Source organism: Anabrus simplex, chromosome 5 (assembly GCF_040414725.1).
Source record: "Anabrus simplex isolate iqAnaSimp1 chromosome 5, ASM4041472v1, whole genome shotgun sequence".
In the NCBI taxonomy this organism is placed as follows: Eukaryota; Metazoa; Arthropoda; class Insecta; order Orthoptera; family Tettigoniidae; genus Anabrus; species Anabrus simplex.
The window spans coordinates 280,444,084-280,466,677 of NC_090269.1; the positions used below are offsets into that span (position 1 = coordinate 280,444,084).

A 22,594-nucleotide genomic window follows, 5' to 3' on the forward strand; every position below is an offset into this window, starting at 1 on the left:
TACATGTACGTGATATTGTGGTGTATCGTAAAACGCTGAATACTAACGAATTACGATTTCACTCAAACTTAGCAACTTTGGAACACACTGTAGACACACCAAAGCGAGCGGAAACCTACCCCTGCACTTTCTGCAAGACACGTTCTGTCATGGCGCTGAGTAAAAAAAATATTGTTTTAAAATGTAAAGGCAGTTTTGAATTAAAAGTCTGAATTGTTTTCTGTTTAAATATGACACATGGGGGCAGTATTAATCCATTTGCAGTTACACAAAGCATAACTGTACACCCAACATCGGAAACTCTGTGAACCAGGAGCGTGTTGCCGAACTTGACGCAAATAAAAACAACTGCACCCCAATTTTTTGCCTCAAATTTTAAAAAAGTATGCATGGATTATTCGCAAAAATACAGTATATTTTATCCTACCAACTAATCAGTTTTCTTGTCTCTTTACCTCATTTTATATCTTCTTTTTCCTGGCCTTTTTGCCACACACAATGTATGTATTTTCCAACTTCATTAACCGAGTTGTTTAGTTGTTCTCTTGAGTGTGTATAAAAGCAGGTACTTCATATTTTTTACTTTCTGCACTTAAATAATCTCCTGCTGGCAAAATTTTGACACCACCAGCATCTCCTAAAAAATCTATAACATATGAAGGAAAGAAAAAGTAGTGTTGTTATTATTATTATTATTATTATTATTATTATTATTATTATTATTATAAAACCTTTTTCGTCACTTCATATAAATGGTTTCTAGAGAAAAACTATGGATCAGTAATCATGTATATCTATTCTTCTGTAGTTCATGAAATGTCATGCTATGTGGTATGTTTTAAGGATGACATTTTTTGTATGCTTGCAGTGACATTCTCTAGCCCCAGAGATTCTTGCTGTTTGATACAGTTGTAAATGAGATCAGTCCAGTTGTTTAAAGTGCATTAGGACTTCTTTTCATGTTATACAGTTTCCACATTTGTTTTATATTGTTGGGCTGAGTGGCTCAGACTGTAGAGCAACACAACATGGGGTATTCCATCAGGGCTTAGTCTGATGGATTTTGAAGGTGCTCAAATATACCAGCCCCGTGTCAGCAGATTTGCCAACAAAGTTGACTCTACGTAATCTGGCTGGAGGGAATTTATTATATTTATTACATGATAAACTTACAGACTAAACTTTTCACTTTTTGTTTGATGCAACTTATTGTTTGGTGAAATGTTTTCTATTTCTGTTAGCTTTTCCTAACATCACTTTCAATGTATTATTTTTTGTCTTCTTTTTGCTGAGTAATTATTATTTATTGTAGCTTTATATTTTGTTTCAGGTGACACATGTTATCTTTATGAATGGAAAAATGTCGACATATAAAAAGGCTGTTGAGCGAAAAGTACCATTAGTATCAGTTCTTTGGATTGAGGAGTGCAAGAGAAGAAAAGTGAAAGTATCTGAGAGATTGTATCCCTCAAGTGATATAGAAAAACTCGAATCTCCTCAAGTGCTCGAAACAAATACTAAGAAGCCCTTTTTCCCAAGTTTGAGAGACTTGAAGAGGAAGTTAACAACTGCAAAACGGAGAAAGAAAGAACCTAATCTGAATGTAAAGGAACGAGAAAATATAGAACCTGCCAAGGAAACATTTCAATCAAGAGAAAGTTTAATTGGTCCAAAGTGGGCCAAGGAAGCTGCTAATGGTAATGGTCTAGTTCAGGCTTTGATAAGTGTTGCAAAATTTAGTGAAGAAGAGTTCAAAGAAATAGTGAATAAACCAAATACTCCTGAAGCAAGTGATGATGAAATTCCTGGCTCACCTCTTGCTGTTCGTTTACTGCGTAAGCTGGTGTCGCCAAAAGTTGATAGAGTACTTAATACTCCATGTAATAAAGATACATCTAATCAATTACAGACAGTTGTGAACACAAATGAAAATGCTGAATTGATTAGTAAAAGTCATTATGAATTGACATCAGATGATACAGGACTGGATGTTAGTGGTAAAATTAATACTAAGTTGTGTCATAATGCAGATCTGAGTGTGTTAACATGTAAAAGAAATTCACTTACTGAGAATAATGAACCATGCCAAATTCCTACCACAAATAGTGATGCTTCTCCATCTGCTTGCAGTAAAATCATTGCTCCTAAAAGACTAATTTCAGCATTAGAAGAAACACACAGCATAAATGAAAGATCTCAGGATTCACAAATGAATCCTCCCGATATTGCTGCTACTCAGTTGAACAATTCTGAAAGGAGAGGTCGCAAACGGAAACTCTTGCCTCTCACTCAGAATCCTACAATATTGACACCAACTGATGATGAGCCACCTGTTGAACTTACACAAAATCCTTATATTTCTGAGAAGCATCTCAACAGAACAATTCAGCGTCAGAATGCTAGACGTTGTAGTACTAAGTTGCATGGAAGTGTTGCACTTTCTCAGTGTAAAACACAGAGCCCGGAGGAAATGGCGTATATGGTGTCTTACTCTAGGAGGAAGTCGAGAACTTCATTTGAATTTGTCGCTATCCAACGTCGACGATCACAGCGTATCATAATGACTAGCCAATCCAACACCACACAGAACACTATGCTACCAACAGTTGTCTGCACTGGTCTACATTCTGAGTAAGTACCATATATTTTTCTGTATTAATTTACATTCATGTTTTATGTGTTATAACAATTAATTGAAGTCACAATAATTTCTTAGAATTTTATGAAAATTTTACTTAGTGAAGATGTACAGTATTATCTGAGAATTCTGGTTGACATAATTATGCGGTTTTTATATCTAAATTACTGATTATACTATCCAGACAGACTCATTTCAAAATGGAAGTAAATAGTGGACCACCTATTTTTAAATATTCCTAAGTTTGCATTAATCTCTTTTTGTTGGAGTAAGGAGTTCAGAACATTAATTAATTACTCTTGAATGGCAACATAAGAACACTAATTGGTTAATTTATTTTATAAAGCAAATGAACATCTGATTTTTGCTCCATTTATCGATAGTTAGAATTTACTTCTGACTAGTCTATTCTAGACAAAAATCTTGAGGTTTGCTACATATTATTTTGTAATATAAATAATGGAAAGGAACAAACAAGTGGTGTATTAAGTGATTTACAGAAAAATAGGAACTTTGAAGAGGAGCATATAATAGCATATAATAAAAGAGGGGACAGCAGAAAGAAGAGACAAGGACATACAGGTCTTTGCTATAACTGTAGGTATACCCCTACAAAGCGGTATATCGACTTTTGTCAGTATACTGACACACTGTATTTACACAAATAATCCCCACACCCTAATTTTAGGAAGGATCGTTTTGAAAAAGAAATGAAATAAACTAAAATTCCTTCCATCAAAAGAGTAACGTAGGCATAAACATTTCATATCACTCTGTGAGGTCTTTACGCAAATACTAACATGCAAATTTGTGGATATAGCTGCTTTGCCTGAACATATTTGAGATGATAAAAATATATTATCGCTGCTATAAAATATATTTACCATGAAAATTAACAGTTAGGCCTACTCATGTGATAGGTATTTCATTAATCTGAATTTCCATAGGCTGAATTCCCTGTAGATCGGAAGATGCGTTCTCTTGCATCACCAGAATCTCTCCTAAATTACTTACAAATTTGTCGTACTCCACATCTAAAACACTTCTTACACGTGGTCTCTTTTTACTTGGATAGTAACACAACCGTTGGTGCGTAATTTTTTTCGTGCAATGTAAACACTTGAAACAGACACACTGGTGAACTCGGATGTTAGTTTTGCAATATCATCAATTGTACAGTCAGGATACATTTCCATAAACTCATTAAATACATTTAACACAACAGTCTTCTCTGTCCTTTTCAGAGGTTTCACTCTCTTTATGTTTTACATGTGCTGGAACCGCTCTCTGCATAAACATTGCAGCGTACAGAATCAAGGTCGTGCATTCGTGATCTCTGCAGCTGCTACAGCTAGCATATACGGTATATAGAATGTTTAAGATATTCACTAGAAGCTTAGAACAGTACGCCTAATATTATTTTTACCGAGCATGATAGCTGCAGTTGCTTAACTACGGCCAGTTACGGGAGATAGCGGGTTCGAACCCGAATGTCGGCAGCCTTGAAGATGGTTTTCCATGGTTTCCCATTTTTGCACCAGGCAAATACTGGGGCTGTACCTTAATTAAGGCCACAGCTGCTTCCTTTCCACTCCTGGCCATTTCCTATCCCATCGCCGCCGCAAGACGGTGTTAATAAACAATGTTAGGTTTTGGTCCACCCAATCAATACATATCACTTTATAAGTGAGAAACTATTTAATTAAAAAACATATTAAATATTAGGTATACTAAGCGCAACAAGAGCTTGCCGAAACTCCAACGTGCGCAGAGACCAATATCTGTTGGCGAAGTTTAAGCTCGTTGCGGGGCTCCTGTGTGTCGCCCGAATGCTGATTACCGGGCTCATTGTTACTCAACCGCTCACTGAGAGGCACAGTGTACAGCTCTTTATCAAGCGTGTATTGAAAAGAAGCAAGAAGCGTGTGCTTGTATTATTAATATTTTATTTATATTTCGTAGCTGAAAGTGAATTTGTTGTAGTATTATATTCAGTGTACGTAGCGATGCCCCCGTTTCGTTCTAAATTAGGGAGTGCTAAAACTTTACACAGTCAAACTAGAGAAGATATTTATAATGTGTATAAATTAATGAAAAACGAAACCCACCCCACTGGAAACTTATGTGCTATTCAAAAGAAAGTGGCCGAAGCTACGGGAGTGTCGGAAAGGTCCGTGCGGAATGTAATACGAGACGCGAAGAAGATCGAAAGGGGTGAAGTGGATTTATTTTCAACGCCTGGAAAGAGAAGACCGAAGTCTGTCAAGAAGTGTGAATTAGACGATTTTGAGAAATGCGCGGTCAGACGCATGATTCACAATTTTCACAATACCGAAGGCGAGAGACCAACGCTTGAAAAGATCCGTAAGAAACTGGTAGAGGATATACAGTTTAAAGGTTGCGTAAGAACACTAAGCAAGATAGTTTGAGGCCTAGGTTTTCGATGGAGAAAGACAGAAGACATGCTTAGAATACTTATGGAGAAGCCTGACATAAGGCTCCTACGTGTGCAGTACATACAAAGCATAAAGCGGTACCGACAAGAGGGTAGGCCTATTGTTTACACTGATGAGACATATTTGCATAGTTCGCACACCAAGTCAAGTGCTTGGAGTGACGGTACTCTTCATGGACTGAAGTCACCTATCTCGAAAGGGCAACGATTAATAGTGGTACATGCCGGTTCAGATGCAGGTTTCATTCCAAATGCTTTGTTGGTTTTCAAATCCAACCAAACAACAGGGGATTATCACGATGAGATGAACTATAGAAACTACGAGAAATATCTGACAGAGAAATTAATTCCTAATTTGCCACCCAACTCTGTAGTCGTGATTGATAATGCCTCGTACCATAATGTCCAATGTGAGCGTGCACCCACATCATCATCCAGAAAAACAGTTATGCAGGATTGGTTGACTGATAAGGGTATTCCGTTTTCTACAGAGATGATAAAACCCCAACTGTACGCTTTGATTAAATCCCATAAATCACGCTATAAGTCATATCAAATCGACAGACTACTTGCTACATATGGGCATACGATTTTGCGTCTACCACCATACCATCCAGACTTGAACCCGATCGAAATGATTTGGGCTCAAGTTAAAGATTATGTAGCACAAAAGAATGTTACTTTCAGACTCGATGATTCAAGAACATTGCTGATGGAAGGAATTGCGTCAATTGGGGGAGAAGAATGGTCGAGTCGATGTAGGCACGTAATCGACACTGAGAATAAGTACATTGCGAGCGATCACATAATGGATGAAGTATCAGACAGCATAATCATTAATCTGGAGGACGATAGTGACAGTGACGGAGAGAGCGTTAGTGATAGCGCGGATGACAGTGAAGGCGATATGAGCAGCTTTCAACCTCTTTCACAAGATGCGGACTAGAACAATCCATTGGGTAAGTTAACTGCTATTTTACGATCACATAATTCATAATCTCTTTGTTTGTTATTGTTATTTCATTCAATATTTTTGATTCTGCATGTACAACAATATCATTATGCTATAGGGTAATGTGTCCTGGCTCTGGTTATAATTACAATAAGGCATTACACTCACGCGCTGAGATTTCACTCAGTCCAGCTGGCCGGACCGCCAGCGCAGACGGTTCATTAACAACTGCTGGGAGTAAGGCGATTTAGCGAAGTGAGGGGGGCGTGCAGTGCTACTACCGAGCCCACCCGAACACTGCCGATGTTCTGCGCAGCTTTCTTTGGCAAGCTCTTGTTGCGGGACCTATAAAGAATGTCTAGTAAGCAAAGTACCTAATATTTAATATGTTTTTTAAATTGTTTTTCACTTGTAAAGTGATGTGTATTGATTGGGTGGACCAAAATCTAACATCGCTTCTTAGTTTTAACTGTATCAATACGGATCTATACAATGAAGTTTGTAAATTGTACTAATGAAGCCAACCAGGCCATGAAAGTTTTAAATAAGTTCATGAATCTCAAAATTAGAATAGCGAAAATTTCAAAAGACATAGCATTTTAAAAAGAATGTCTAGTAAGCAAAGTAGCTAATATTTAATATGTTTTTTAATTAAATAGTTTTTCACCTCTAAAGTGATGTGTATTGATTGGGTTGATCAAAACCTAACACTATCAGTACGGATCTATACGATGAAGTTTGTAAATTGTTCGAGATGGTGTGTCGATGCGACGTAAAGCAACGTACTTCAGATTGTCATAAAAACTTGTTAAAACCGTACAAAATTTAGAAACGGACTATTTACTGGGCAGACAAAGTAAGTGTGAAGTTCTCAAAACAACATGGATTGGAATAAGTAATAAAGGCTTAAATATAAAAATATGAACAGGACATAAATGATAAATATTATATAAATCAGCAAAAAGAATTATAAACAGTACATGAATTAGCAAAGTGTAGGAGTCACATACAAAAAAAAAAAAAAAATACACTTATACACAACATTATACTACGATTGTAGCAGCTGTGTCCGGCAATAGAAAAACTGTACCATAATTGTGTATTTTAAAATTGCACAGAAATACACAGTATAAAATAAAGATACTGTACTTTTATGCTCCCTTACCTGTAATCTTCGTAACATTCGTCATCACTGGCAGAATCTCAGTCCTCATCTTCGTCACCATCATCGTTCTCCCACTGCACATCGTCCTCTATTCCATCCAATGAATTAGAGATCCCTCATTTCTTGAAACGCTTCTTCACCAGTTGCTGAGGAATGGAATCCCAAGCATGTTTTATCTATTCACAAATCTGCCTCACTTCTGGGCTGTTGATTTTACTAGTAGGTGTAAATTCGTGCGCTTCATCTGCCATCCAACGTATGTACAGTTGTTTCACTACCCCCATATAAGGCTGGTGTCCGACTCGTTGCCTGAATGGTCAGCGTACTGGCCTTCGGTTCAGAGGGTCCCGGGTTCGATTCCCGGCTGGGTCGGGGATTTTAACCTTCAGTGGTTAATTCCAATGGCCCGGGGGCTGGGTGTTTGTGCTGTCCCCAACATCCCTACAACTCACACACCACACATAACACTATCCTCCACCACAAGAACACGCAGTTACCTACACATGGCAGATGCCGCCCACCCTCATCGGAGGGTCTGCCTTACAAGGGTTGCACTCGGCTAGAAATAGCCGCACGAAATAAAATAATTTAAAAAAGGCTGGTTAATGCCCATGTCAAGTGGTTGGAAAACAGATGTTAGACCTCCTGGAATTATTAACAAGTCTTTTCTACCCCTTGTCAATACAGTGTGAACTTCTTGAGTACTGTGCCCGCAAAAACTATCTAAAACTGGCATATATCTGAGATTTAGTAATGTTCCGGCGCGCCATAGCCAGACCTACTTTTCTGCTACTAGGCTATTATCCATCCACCCTTTGGGTTGTGCTTTTACGATAATGCCTATCACATTTAGTTTTGGAATTGTTTTCTGTTTAAATATAAAGTATGGGGGCAGTTTTCTTCCATCTGCGGTTACATAAAGCATAACTGTACACCATTGCTTCTCATTCCCACCAGTTCTGACCATGATGTTGGACGCACCTTTTTAGTTGAAAGCGTGAAAGAGAGGAGCAGCTCCTCTCCTTTCAACAACTGTGCCATCATGGTGCTCAAGGTCTCCACATTTCCATACTGAACTGGGAATCATATTGATTCAAATTATGATATTCACACGACCACATCGTTGGCTTCGGAACCACCTGAATTAAACCTGTTAATTACCACAATTTAAAAGAACAATGTTTAATGTTCCCACTGATAACACATGTTACCTTATGATCTATGCACCTCAAGCTGGTCTATTCTCTTGTGTATCAAGACTCAACAACTGGGATACCTTCTCAAAATTTTACACTTTACGGTTAGACGCACCACATCATTTTAACTTGTTATAATCTAACAGTGACATTATAGGTGCTGTCATGTGTTTTAGATGGTCATACACACAATACTCTCATCAATTTAACGTTACATTTAAAATTTGTCTTAGTAGGTGCAGTCAAGTGTTTTTATAAGATACACCTTACGTTCTATACACCTCAAGCTGGACTATTTTCTCGTGTATCATACCTTAACAACTGGGTTACCTTCTCTGATTTGATTTCAATGTTTTAAATTAAATTGTATTAACTTTTAACATTTGTCATTGTATTTGCTACCTTGTGTTTTATATTTTAACTAGTCATAATTTAACATTTGTCCTGTAGGTGCTAGCATGTGTTTTATATTGTTCTTTGATAAGTTGTGTTTTGCTCAATTGATTCATTGGCTGATGATGATGCGCAATGAGCGTCGAAACTAGTACCAATCTTCTTTAAACGACATCTGATATATACTCACATCAATAAATATTCATTATAACGAAAAGGTGCACTCTTAACATTTTCATTTTACTGTGATCCCAGTTCAATACGGATCAGAATGAAGTTTCTAACTTTCAGTAGTTTGCTGAAGCCATAATTAATTTTTTCACCAGTCACGAATACAGCTCTTGTCCACGTCGTATTTTCTTCCTGCTGCACGATTTCCAATTACTTCTGCATCTTCTATAATCTGCATTTTTTCTTTGGCCGTGAAAGACCTATAGCGTGTACCCTTAGTTGCCACCTTGAACATGTGATTCACTTCAACTGACGCACACAGAAGAATGACACCACAGCCCACGCAGATTTGCCAGCTGTGTTTGGCCTAGTTCTGTTAGGTGGATCTTTTAAATCCACAGTTTTTCTCCAAATCCTACTAGAATTTCAAACTACATATTTATTGGAAAATGGGCGTGGTTGAATATACACGATCACATATTGAATGGCATGACGTCCAATATATCACAGTTTACATTAATTTGCAAAGTAGGTGTATTCCACCATTTCCAAACACATTGACATTTTAGACAGCACAGCCTGGAAGGTAAGAGCCGGCTGACTGCATACAAGACGGGAAGTGCTGTCGTCACCTGTTGACAGGTCACTAAGACCAGGACCGTATATTATACTTCTGACTGAGACACAGCGGCTTCCCTGTCATCTGAAGTTGGGACACAGAAAGTGAGACAGATGGTTACACTGGAAAGACTCCAGTTTCCTTATTTCCTATTTTCAGCAAAATAAGAAATAAAGCCATAATGCATCATTATTTTTCATTGGCATTAAAATATAAACTCTCGCTTTCTAATACATATTTCAGGTTGTCAGTACTGTACTGATAAATCAAATTGTTTTCATAGCAATGATATTTCCAGCTAGATTCCAGCTGTTCATAAGTAGAACCTGTAAGAAAATCCGCTAGCCACTGTAGTTGATTTTCACCCGGTAACTTTACATTAAAAGCCTCCAGATCTAGCGGGAAAACCGCTGAATTGGCAACACTGGGCCCGCACACAACTACACACATTTCCCATCATAGCAACCCCATTCAGATTCGTATATATTCATAATAGTTCATACATTTACTTCCTGTCAGTCGCCAGTCATTTGTTATCTCCTCGCTAGTGGCAAACTTACGTCAGCATTGAAAACTAGGTGAGTCAGGAGTGTGTTGCCAACCCTGATGCAAATAAAACCTGCACCCTGATTTCTTCAAATTGTTTTGAAAATATGCAGGGATTATTTGTGTAAATACGATAACCATGTGATAGTGCTTTGAAAATTTGAGTTTTTCAGTGAAAATCTGAAGTCTTTGTGTTTATCCATTAATTATTTATGGGCATTCATAACTTTTGGCCATATAGTAAAACATCCTTAGTCTTAAGGGAAAATAAATCATGGTTTATGATGTGTTAAAATTAAGTAAATGAGATCTCCTGTACTGACTTACGTAGCTACTTAGGCCATGACATGAAGAAAAATAGAACATTTTGTTTCATGAGAGGTTGATTTGTTTTTAATTTTTGAAAAATAAAGAGGAAGAAAATAAAACCCTCTTTTTTTAAAATCTTACCTGTGGTGCCATCCATGTGTTCAGATGAGTACTCTCCATATTTTCATACAGGGGCCAATGACCTAGCTGTTAGGCTCCTTTAAACAACAAACATAACATCATCATTTTATTTTCATACACTGTTCTCTTAAATAGGCTTTCTTCTCAATTCCAGTTCTTCATCTGTCTTCTCAGCCCCCATTGAGCTTGTTTCTGCTTCCCACTCGTATGTCCTCATCTACTCTTTCTGTTGCTCTCTTCCATCTCCGACCGGTCATTGTGTGATGCTTTTCGTGTTCCTATATTTGTGTTCATTAAACTATGCTAATTCTACTGTGCAACTGCTTTACTGAACATTCACAACAGTAATATTCTTTTTAACATGGTTTCATCAAGGCTTGTGAAAAAAGCCTGTAGTCTTCGTATACCCTTCAAAACCCACGTATGTCCAAGATGCTCAGGAAGGCACATTTGGAGTTTTGTAGGCAGCATCATCACTGGTAGCAAGAAGCATGGAGATATGTTGTTTTTGAGATGAATCTCATTTCAAGTTATTTCTGAAGAGAGAACTTTTACTTACATCCTCAAAAGACTGCTAAATGTTTGTCTTTTGTGTGACTCCTGCCGTCCAATCGGATAGAGACAATTATTATACAAGGCTGCATTATATCTAAAGGCCCTGGGAAATGAGAATTATTGTTAATAGGTTCATAAACTGTGTGCAGTATTGTAAAACGCTAGAAGTGATGCTGCCACTTGTTAGTGAAAAATTTTATTTTTCAGCACATATTTCGGCTTACAAATAAAAAATCACAAAAATTGTTTTGAGGACCATGGTGTTGGAACTTCGTTCTGGTCTGCACGTAGTCCAGTGTTAAACCCAATAGAAAATGTATGGAATCCCATGGCTACAAGATTGATGAAATTGAAACCAAAAGATCAGTCCAAATTGGCCTTCTGACTGCTGAAAAGTCAGTTGTAAGTTATAAAGCTCTGTAATTTCATTATATAAATATTTTCCCCATTTACTGAATTTTATTTTTTACTAGTGTCCCTAAACTTAATGTAAGTATTGTATATGAAATCACAAAAAGACAAGGACACACTCCATATTTTCATACACTGCTGTCTTAAATATAGACTTTCTTTTCCTCATTTCCACTACTTCTACATCTGTCTTCTCAGCCCCAATGAGCTTGTTTCTGCTTCCCACTCATATGTCCTCATCTCCTCTTTCTGTTGCTCTCTCTTCCAATACTCACCTATCATTGTGTTTATTCTGTTTTGTGTTGCTTTTTGTGTTCATCACTTGATTCATCACTTGTTTGCTCCATTACTTGCATTAACCCTTTGGGTTCCTTTTATTCTTGTTTGTTTGCCCTGTATGTTTTCATGTTTGTCCTTGTCTTCCAACGCTAACCTGTCATTGTGTTTATCCTGTTATGTGTTCTTCATATTCGTATCTTTCTGTACATGATGAATTTTTTTTTCTAGGGAAGTTGGCGTAATAATGCGTATTGTGAATAATCTGGGGAAGTATGAGGTTGAAGACCACATAACTGCTAGAACTACTCATGTGATAACAAAGGAACCAAAAAGGACTCTCAAATTGTTGAAAGGCATGGCAAGGGGATGCTGGATTGTGAAGCAAGAGTGGGTTTTAAGATCTTTGGAGGAAGGGAAATGGTTAGATGAAGAAGAGTTTGAGATGATTGAATTCTCTCCTGCTGTTCAAGTAAGTAGAATAACTTTGAGGCTTAGTCCATCCTCAAGTAAATGTGGTTGATTCCATATGTTTCCCAAGTATTTGTTTCCAGCATTTATATACATTCATCAATTTTAATTCATAACTAGTAGTTGAAAAAGTGTAAAGAGGTTAATTTCACTGAATAAAAATTCAACCCTGTAAGTCTTTGCCGTACTCTTACTGCTAAAGACCAAAGATAAGTGCTTAATTTTGTCAAGCTCTTTTTGGTATTGTAATGTCATTGGATACCAATAGCATGTGAATGGCTAGGAGCCATGTTCAATGTTAATTGTGAACTTTACAGGTGATTAAACAAAAGTTATAATCCATACATATTATAAAATCATGTACAAAGAAATTGTGTTTGTGTGGGGTAATTTTGTGAACCACTGAATGAACGATGGAGTTTTCTCTGTTGTTCGGAGAATTTTTCGAGGAAGGTTTAGGTGTACGAAACTTGAATCGAAGACAAAAGGGAGCTTAGTAGTAGTGATTTTAGTGATGGAAGTCAGAGAAAAAAAGCCATATGAGTGCTTTCTTAGCTTATGCAGCCTAAACCAGGAACAGTGCACCCTGAGTGTGCCTGGAACAATTGTTGAGCATAAATAAAGCATTACAAAAATGTTTGCAATGGGAAATAACTATCTGTAAAAGCTAGGCCTTAGTTAACATTTCCATGTTATAGTTTGAAGTAAAACATGAACCTTAAAATTACAAAACCATATTTTGAGATTAATCACCTAATCTTTATTAAAAATAAATTGTTTGTTCACCTCAATGATCTTGATGAAGGTACCCTTTACATTATGTAATTTGCATGAATAGTTGGCCTTGATAAAATGTCACGCTAAAGTATGTACATACATCAGGAAGAAAACAACTGTCATCCACGAGGAAATATTATAAAGCCTATCACTATAAATTTAGAATTACTTCCGTGCAAAACCAGGGCAGGATTGCTGCATAAACAAAACATTGACATAATAGCTGAAGCAGAAATATTTTGAAACACAGAACGACAAATTTCCTCCAGTCAAGTGGATATCTGCTCTGAAATCATCATTTTTTCTCTCTTCTGACCGTGTGATTGTACTAGATTTGTGAGACTTTCGAAGTCTTCGTGTTGCCAGCTTGCATGGCCATCTTATCTAAAGGTGTACTTGATAGGTACAAAACATGTGCGTTTAATAATGTCCAACTACAGCCTGTGTCCCAAATGTGGAAACTGACCAATTACTCATGAGAAGTCTAGGAATCAATGTCTCACATTGCTTCCACTTGTACCACGCTCATATCTTTTCTATATGTTCAAACTGTGTTATTTTGTATTAGTGTGAGGCCTTAGTACTCTTCGTATTCCCACCTTTCTATGGTCCTTTCTCTGCTACTGCTGCTGCCACCTCCATTGAGGAACAGTTCACCACAACCCTCAGATGGGGGTTGTGACTTCTTTGTATCATATGGGATTAAAAATAACAAAAAATATTTTGTTCTTATCACAAATGTTTATCAATTATCCTTTAACTTGCATTTTAAAAAGTAAAGGAATAATATAAAAGAATACTGAGCGAGTTGGCTGTGCGGTTAGAGTCGCGCAGCTGTGAGCTTACATCCGAGAGATAGTGTGTTCGAATCCCACTGTTGGCAGCCTTGAAGATGGTTTTCCATGGTTTCCCATTTTCACACCAGGCAAATGCTGGGGCTGTTCCTTAATTAAGGCTACGGCCACTTCCTTCCCACTCCTAGGCCTTTCCTATCCCATCGTCGGTGTGTCGGTGCGGCGTAAAGCACATAGCAAAAAACATCCTAGAAGAATAATAAAAATGGTTTGGAATTGACAGTGGACTAAAACAAGGGAGTGTGCTGTCACCATTATTGTTCATAATGGTGATGGATGACACTGTAAACACAGCAAAGGAAGATTATAGAGGAAAAAGAATAAATGTAATGATGTTTGCTGATGATTGTGATGATGCTGATGATGATTATATGATATGATCTGGGAAGAAGATGAGGTGGTGGTACAACAAATGATTTTACTGAATGAAAGGATTGAACAATGGGTACAGAGGATCAACTTGGAGAAGAGCAAGACAGTGGTGATGAGTAGTAAAATAGGAAAAGGGGTTTTCAGAATTGGAGACAAAGAACTAGAAATAGTTGAACACTTCAAATACTTGCGAAGTGAACTGACAGAAAATGGAAGACTGGATATGGAAATTAGTAGGATACAACTGGGGAGTGCCTTCTACCACTAGGTATGGAGATTAATATGGAATAATGCTGTACCAATGAAGGCTAAAGGAGTAATGTACAAGGGATATTACTTAATGACACATGCAGCATAAACCTGGACAATGACTCTGAGTGATGAGAGTAGAATGCAGGTAGCTCAAATGAAATTCCTGAGGGTTATGGTACAGAAGAAGATACAGTGAGAAATGAAGACGTACGAAAAGAGCTAAATGTGCAAACATTAAATGATAAACTGTAAGAGAACAGATTGAGATGATTTGTACCTGTCAAGAAAATGAAAGAAGAAAAATTGCGAAGACAAGCACTGGAAAGAGATATGACAGTTAAGAGAGGATAAGAAAGATCAAGATTACAGTGGATGGACTCTGTGTTGAACAGCATATCAAAAGAACCTGGACTGGAACACAGTGCTGGATGAGGAATGGTGAAGAGACAGGACGAAGTGAAGAGGAACCATATTTGCCCCCACCCGGTGTCAGCTGGAAAAGGGAAAATGGTGATGGAGAATGACAAAATCACAAGATGTGATTAATTTTACCAAGCGAATTGACCGTGCGGTTAGGAACGCGCAGCTTGAGCTTGTATTCGGGAGATAGTGGGTTCGAACCCCACTGTCGGCAGCCCTGAAGATGGTTTTTCGTAGTTTCCCATTTTCACACCAGGCAAATGCTGGGGCTGTACCTTAAGGCCACGGCTGCTTACTTCCCACACCTAGCCTTTTCCTATCCCTTCGTCGCCATAAGACCTATCTGTGTCGGTGTGACGTAAAGTGAATTGTAAAAAAAAAAAAGACAGTTCTACGTAAAAAGTGAACTGAAAGGAGATACAGTATGAAAAATGCTGCAAACATCTAATCTCATACATTGATATGAAAGTATGGTACGAGGGCTATTTTTTTTTTCAAGGTCCGATTGGTCACGAAATGAAACAGCAGTACAAATTTGACACTTTTCTATTACTAACACTTACTGATACATCACAGCTATTTTTCAACATAGTCGCCTCGCAGATTGAGACATTTGTCGTAGCGTGGTACCAACTTGTCAATGCCCTCTTGATAGAACGTCGCCGCCTGCGCCTGTAACCATATTTATACGCCGGTCTGCAGCGCCTCGTCGGTGTCAGAACGCTGTCCTCCTAGCCAGCGTTTCATGTGAGCAAAGAGGTGAAAATCTGATGGAGCCAGGTCCGGACTGTATGCTGGGTGATCGAAAACGTCCCACTGGAAACGCTGCAGGAGGTTCGTGGTGGCAGCTGCAGTGTGCGGCCGAGCATTGTCATGGAGGAGGACAATGCCTGATGACAACATCCCTTTGATGTTGAATAGTCGCACAGTATGCGGCTGCAGTGATGGTGGAACCACGTTCCATGAATTCCACCAACAGAATTCCTTTCCGGTCCCGGAACACAGTAGCCATACACTTTCTGTTGGAGAATGTTCGCTTGAATTTCTTTGGCTTACTTGGGGAGTGCGAATGCATCCACTGTTTGGATTGCTCTTTTGTTTCTTCCATTTCAAAATGAACCCATGTCTCGTCCCCTGTGACAGTCCTTCATCATAGTAGCACTGGAGAAACGCTGAAGCGGCGCCCATTCGCTGTGTTTTGTGATGGTCAGACAGCATCTTCGGAACCCATCTCGCACAAAGTTTGCGGTACTGAAGTGTCTCACTCACAATTGTGTAGAGAGCTGACCTGGAAATTTCAGGAAACGAAGCACTCAACACAGAAATTGTGAACCGACGATTTTCTCGAATTGCCTGACCCACACGCTGAACAAGATCATCGGTTGACACACGCTTCCTTCCCTGGCCGCCTGCATCATGGACGTCTGTACGCCTTGCTGTAAAGTTCCTGCACCATTGTCGCACTTTGCTGTCGCTCATGCACGTTTCACCATACACACGACTTATTTGGCGATGAATTTCGGCTGCATTGCACCCCTCAGCCTGAAGAATTCGAATTACACCGCGCACTTCACACTAGGCGGGCGAAGCGATCGTTGTAGCCATGTTTACGAGCGCGCTGCACGTTCACTACTGACGGGACTGAGGTGAGGCGCATAACGGTCATTTCAGAGACGTTGCGCAACACATCTGCGCAGCGGTTCATCATATATTCGCGGGCGTTTGACTGTCGCGACCGATCGGACCTTGAAAAAAAAATAGCCCTCGTATATTCTGTATTTGGATATCATAAATATTTATTTCCCTCCTGCAGGTACTGCCATCTTGATGAAGGCAATATGGCATTGCTAGCTGTTTCTGGTGGCTTGCATGCTCAAATGATCCTTAGAGCTATGCCAGTAGAGGCTATGGCTCCAGGTAGGATCACCCAAGCTGAACTGGTCTAAGGCAATGAGGCAGGCTAAGGGCAGTACCCAGCTCCTCCATGTTGGAGAAAAAAAAGCACTTGTTACGGAGCCAAAGAACAAAGGAAACAGGACGGATGTGACGGATAAACGACCCTGGCAACGGAAACGGCACTTGAATTGCTATTTCGCGACATGGAATGTAAGAACATTGAGTAAACCTGGAGGATTACTGAATCTGAAGAAGGAAATTATAAAATATGATGTGATGGTGGTAGCAATACAAGAGGTAAAATGGAATGGAAGTGAAATACTTGCAGCTGGGACACACATCTTGTTCTATAGCTTTGGAAACAAAGGATACGGAGATACAGTGTTCCCTGTTGATAATATATATAAGAATGTCACATTGGACTTTAAGCCTGTTAATGATAGAATTTGTGTTCAAATGTAACTTAAAAGATCTTCAGTCTGTCGAACACACAAGTTAAATATAAATATTATACTACAACATACCTGTAAAAAAGAAACCAACACATTATTAAACAAGGAATAAAAATACTCGCTATTAAATGCTTGTTTAACACTAGAGCTAGCAACTGTTGAAATTTTGACACTTTGGTCCAGTGGCACTGTTGAAAATTCGACATGTTTGTATTTCTCGTAATTTCCTCATTTCTTCAACTTGTCATAAGTCTACTTCTTGTCGTTCAGTTTCATTCATATTTACAACCTCTTTGGGCGTAATTTCACAGAAATAAATGACATTCCCTCTGAATTACGGACTGCCTTAGGAGAAACCAGCATGGCAAGGTTATTTCATTTAGTGTGCAAGATTTATGAGACAGGAGAAGTCCCATCCGATTTTCGGAAGAATGTTGTTATACCTATTCCCAAGAAAGCCGGTGCTGACAGGTGTGAAAACTACCGCACCATTAGTTTAGTATCTCATGCCTGCAAAATTTTAACACGTATTATTTACAGAAGAATGGAAAAACACGTTGAAGCTGAGTTGGGAGAAGAACAATTTGGCTTCAGAAGAAATGTAGGAACACGTGAAGCAATCCTGACTTTACGTCTGATCTTAGAGGATGGAATCAAGAAGGACAAGCCCACGTACATGGCATTCGTAGATCTAGAGAAGGCATTCGATAACGTTGATTGGATCAAGCTATTTATGATTCTGAAGATGATAGGGATCAGATACCGAGAATGAAGAATTATCTACAATCTGTATAAAAATCAGTCTGCAGTGATAAGAATGGAGGGCTTTGAAAAAGAAGCATCAATCCAGAAAGGAGTGAGGCAAGGCTGCAGTTTGTCCCCTCTCCTTTTCAATGTTTACATAGAACAGGCAGTAAAGGAAATCAAAGAGAAATTTGGAAAGGGAATCGCAGTCCAAGGAGTGGAAATCAAAACCTTGAGATTTGCCGATGATATTGTTATTTTATCTGAGACTGCAGAAGATCTCGAAGTTGCTGAATGGTATGGATGAAGTCTTGGGTACGGAATACAAGATGAAAATAAATAAGTCCAAAACAAAAGTAATGGAGTGCAGTCGAACGAAGGCAGGTGATGTAGGAAATATAAGATTAGGAAATGAAGTCTTAAAGGAAGTAGATGAATATTGTTACTTGGGTAGTAAAATAACTAACGATGGCAGAAGTAAGGAGGACATAAAATGCAGACTAGCACAAGCAAGGAAGAGCTTTCTTAAGAAAAGAAATTTGCTCACTTCAAACATTGATATCGGAATTAGAAAGATGTTTTTGAAGACTTTTGTGTGGAGCGTGGCATTGTATGGAAGTGAAACATGGACGATAACTAGCTCAGAAAGGAAGAGAATAGAAGCTTTTGAAATGTGGTGTTACAGAAGAATGCTGAAGGTGAGATGGATACATCGAATCGCGAATGAAGAGATACTGAATCGAATTGGGGATACTGAATCGAATTGGTGAGAGGAGATCGATTTGGCTAAATTTTGACGAGAAGAAGAGAGAGAATGATAGGACACATCTTAAGACACCCAGGACTTGTTCAGTTGGTTTTTGAAGGAAGTGTAGGTGGTAAGAACTGTAGGGGTAGACCAAGGTATGAATATGACAAGCAGATTAGAGCAGATGTAGGATGCAATAGTTACATAGAAATGAAAAGGTTAGCACAGGATAGGGTGGCATGGACAGCTGCATCAAACCAGTCTATGTACTGATGACTCAAACAACAACAAATGAGTGACGTTTTCTGACGATGTGTTGGAGCACCATTTCAGTAGTGTTTGTAAACAAAGCCTTCACGGGCTCTGCTTTTCTTATCTATTTCATTTTATTTTGTAGTTTTGCATTCAGTGCATTATTTGGTTGATTGTACATTTTTAGTACAGTGTGTATCTAAATATGGCATCTTTACATCATTACGGAAAATGTGTAATGAAGTAGTGCAAAATTTGTTGGAAGATGAAAGTGACTGATCTGATTTTGAGGCTATTGAGAATGAACTGAGAGATTAAGAGTTAGATTTGGAATTTTAATAAGCTATTTCTTCGCATCAAATATCGGAAAGTGAAGGTGATGATGAACCTCCCATAAAGCAACTATTCATAACAACATGGTCTAAGGTCACGCCTCCAAATGATTGCATGCCACTACATTTACCCAAATATTTTCAAGAATATACAGTACTACTTAGAGTGATGAAACTTTTGCTAGCGCATAGAATACAGGTAGCTGAAATGAAATGAGGGTTATGGTACAGAAGACGATAGAGTGAGAAATGAAGACTTACAAAAAGAGCTAAATGTGCAAACATTAAATGATAAACTGGAAGAGAACAAATTGAGATGACTTGGACTTGTCAAGTCCTATCTCAGTTTGTTTGTGACATGTTCCAGTCTAGTGTATATATGATTGAAAATTTTATTATTATTTTGAATTTAGGAATTACACTTTTTGAACAGATTGTACATTTTTCTAGTCAAAACATTTATGCAATTTCATACCACCAAGACAACCCTCGGTGTATTAGCTTTAGATAAATATATAAAACTTATTAGATTTATTTTGTACTTTACAGTATTTAGACAAGTAAATGCTGCCACCATAAGATTTAACATTGCAGTTGTAGGGTTAATGATTTTTTTTTTAGATTTTTTTTTTTTACAGATATGTTGTAGTATAATATTTATCTGTATTTAACCTGTGTAGGGGCTGCCTGGCCAAGGCGGTAAAGGCGTGCTCGGTTCACCCAGAAGGACGTGGGTTCGATTCCCCGTCAGGAAGTCGTAAAATTTAAGAAACAAAGATTTCCACTTCCGGAGGTGCACGTGGTCCTGAGGTTCACTCACCCTACACCAAAAATGAGTACCAAGTTAATTCCTGGGGGCAAAGGCAGCTGGGCGTAGAGCTAACCACTCTACCCCATCAAGTGCTGAGGTTGCGGATGGTGGAAGCCTTTACCTTTTACCCTTCCAAGGGACTTCATGGCCTGTATGAAGATGACTTTGCTTTGCTTTATTTAACCTGTGTGTTCGAAAGACTGAAGAGCTTTTAAGTTACATTTAATTGAGTCGACACTGGAAGGCTTCCTTCTTAACAGAATTTGTGTTCATCAAGTAAAAGTCTGCTTCTTCAGGATTCACAGTTCAAAAAAATTAGGGGAACACGTTTTTGAACGTATGTCATGCTCCACAAAACAATACCTCACACCCAGGTATATTACCAACTAAATCTTTATTCTTTCCTGTTGAAATATACAAAAACACATCGATGGATCTGCATTCATTTTCAGAACATAAACACAAATGTCCAAATAGGTACGAAAAAAAAGTAATAACAGTCCTCCAGGATGGATTTTTATCACAGTTGGTGAGCTTCAGTATGGTGTATGTCCTCCACGAGCACTTATCACAGCTTGGCACCTACGTGGCATGTCTTGGAGAGTCTGTGGTGGAACAGGACGCCCACGAACATTACTGTCAAGCCTGTCCCACACATGCTCGATGGGATTAAGGTCGGGGCTCACTACTGACCATTACATCTCTTGAATGTCCAGTTCTCGCAAGATGCGCGCTACATGAGCCCTGGCATTGTCGTACACGAGTACGAATTCAGGGCCAACACCGTATGCAGCAACCAACACTTGCTGTAGCAGTATCTGCTCGATGTACCCTGCAGCGGTAAGATTACCACGGACGACGACAATATCCATACGTCCATCAATACTGATGCCACCCAACACCATCACAGAACCTTGTCGGAATCTGTTGCTGCGCTAAACAGGGCACACAAGTATGAAGGATGAGTTTTCCACCTAATTAATACTTATTTTACAAAATGTTTAGAATTATTTACATTAAAACTGTACCGGTTTTGACCTGTAAATCGGTCATCATCAGCTGTTGGTGAACCTGCTTAATAGTGATTGTACATAATAAAACATTACTAAAAACGAATTAAACAAGAATGCCTTATTCTAATATAATACTAATGTTAAGATATATACATATGGTACAATTGTAGGGCTTTGACTTGTTGGAGCCCCATTCAAATATCTATGCTGTTGCCAACATTACGTCAAACAAGATATATACATATGGTAGAATGAAAGGCTTTGGCATGCTGGAGTTTCATGAATGCCACATATTCCAAAAATTGCATAGCTGAGGTTAAAAATAGGGTACAGTTCTTAGAGAATAAAGGGTCAGTAAGGTTTTGGTGTCATGTTCAAATATCTATGCAATATGCCAGATTACAACTGTTGTAATGTTGGCAACAGCATAGATATTTGAATTGCATTAGTTATCCATGGGTGAGAGAACATTGTTTGCAAGTTATACCTGTTATCGCACTTGCTTCATTATCCCCTCTATAACTTGAAACAATTTCCACACTTAGTCACACTCGTCGAATTTTGCCTTGGACGTAGATTGTATCTTCTTTCTTCCTCGATATGTCACTGGATGTGCTCTCCTCCTCTTGACCAGCATGTGCCGTGTCAGCCGTTAGGGATCTCTTCTCGGCCAAAGCTTGCTTCTGCTTGATATTCTGCTGCTGCTGCCACTCTGCCAGGGAAACAGCTGCATAATCTTGACCTGAAGTGGATGGTGGACGAATCTCCCAATCCCCTGTGCCGTACAGCTGTCGACCAAGAAACAGCTCTGCTGGGGAATAGCCGGTGACACGGTTGATGAGTCGTCACAGGGCAAAGAGTTACTGCGGTATCTGATGGTCCCACAGTCGATGTTCTTTGTCTATCAGGTGGACTCGTAGCACCCTTTTCAGCTCCTGGTTCTGTCGTTCCATTGGATTTGCCCTCGGGTTGTAGATGGGGGTGGTCCTGTGCTCCACATCCCATTCCGTCATTTTTTGCTGCCACTTTCTCGACATGAACTGACTCCAGAATCCACCGTGGATAACCGTAGTGGCTGAATACCTCGTCTTGTAGCAGGCTGGTGATGCGTCCCATCGTGGCTTCAGGTATCGGAAAGGCCTCAATCCGTCTTGTGAAGAGATCAGTGATTACTAAGAGTCCCCGTGGTGTTGTAGGGTAAGGACCCATCAAGTCCAGGACTATGACCTCCACAGGCGTTGTGGCCGTCTTCCTTGTTGGCTGGAATCTGCCTCCTGTTGCTCGCCTTATTGTAGGCACAGATGGAGCACCCCTTCACGTAGTCCAGGATGTCTTTCCGCATGTTGACCCAGAAGAATCGTAGTCGTATAGAC

At 39.0% G+C, this 22,594-nt stretch overlaps 1 protein-coding gene across 4 annotated transcripts in view; it reads left to right on the forward strand.

The window, feature by feature from the left end:
* The window catches only part of MCPH1 (Microcephalin), a 130,794-nt gene that overhangs the window by 89,011 nt on the left and 19,189 nt on the right, over positions 1–22,594 (forward strand). For all 4 annotated transcript variants that reach the window (XM_067147408.2, XM_067147411.2, XM_067147409.2 and 1 more), the window contains exons 4-5: positions 1,331–2,631; positions 12,059–12,299. In XM_067147408.2, the coding sequence (XP_067003509.2) occupies positions 1,331–2,631; positions 12,059–12,299 (1,542 nt within the window). The remainder of the gene's footprint in view (positions 1–1,330; positions 2,632–12,058; positions 12,300–22,594) is intronic.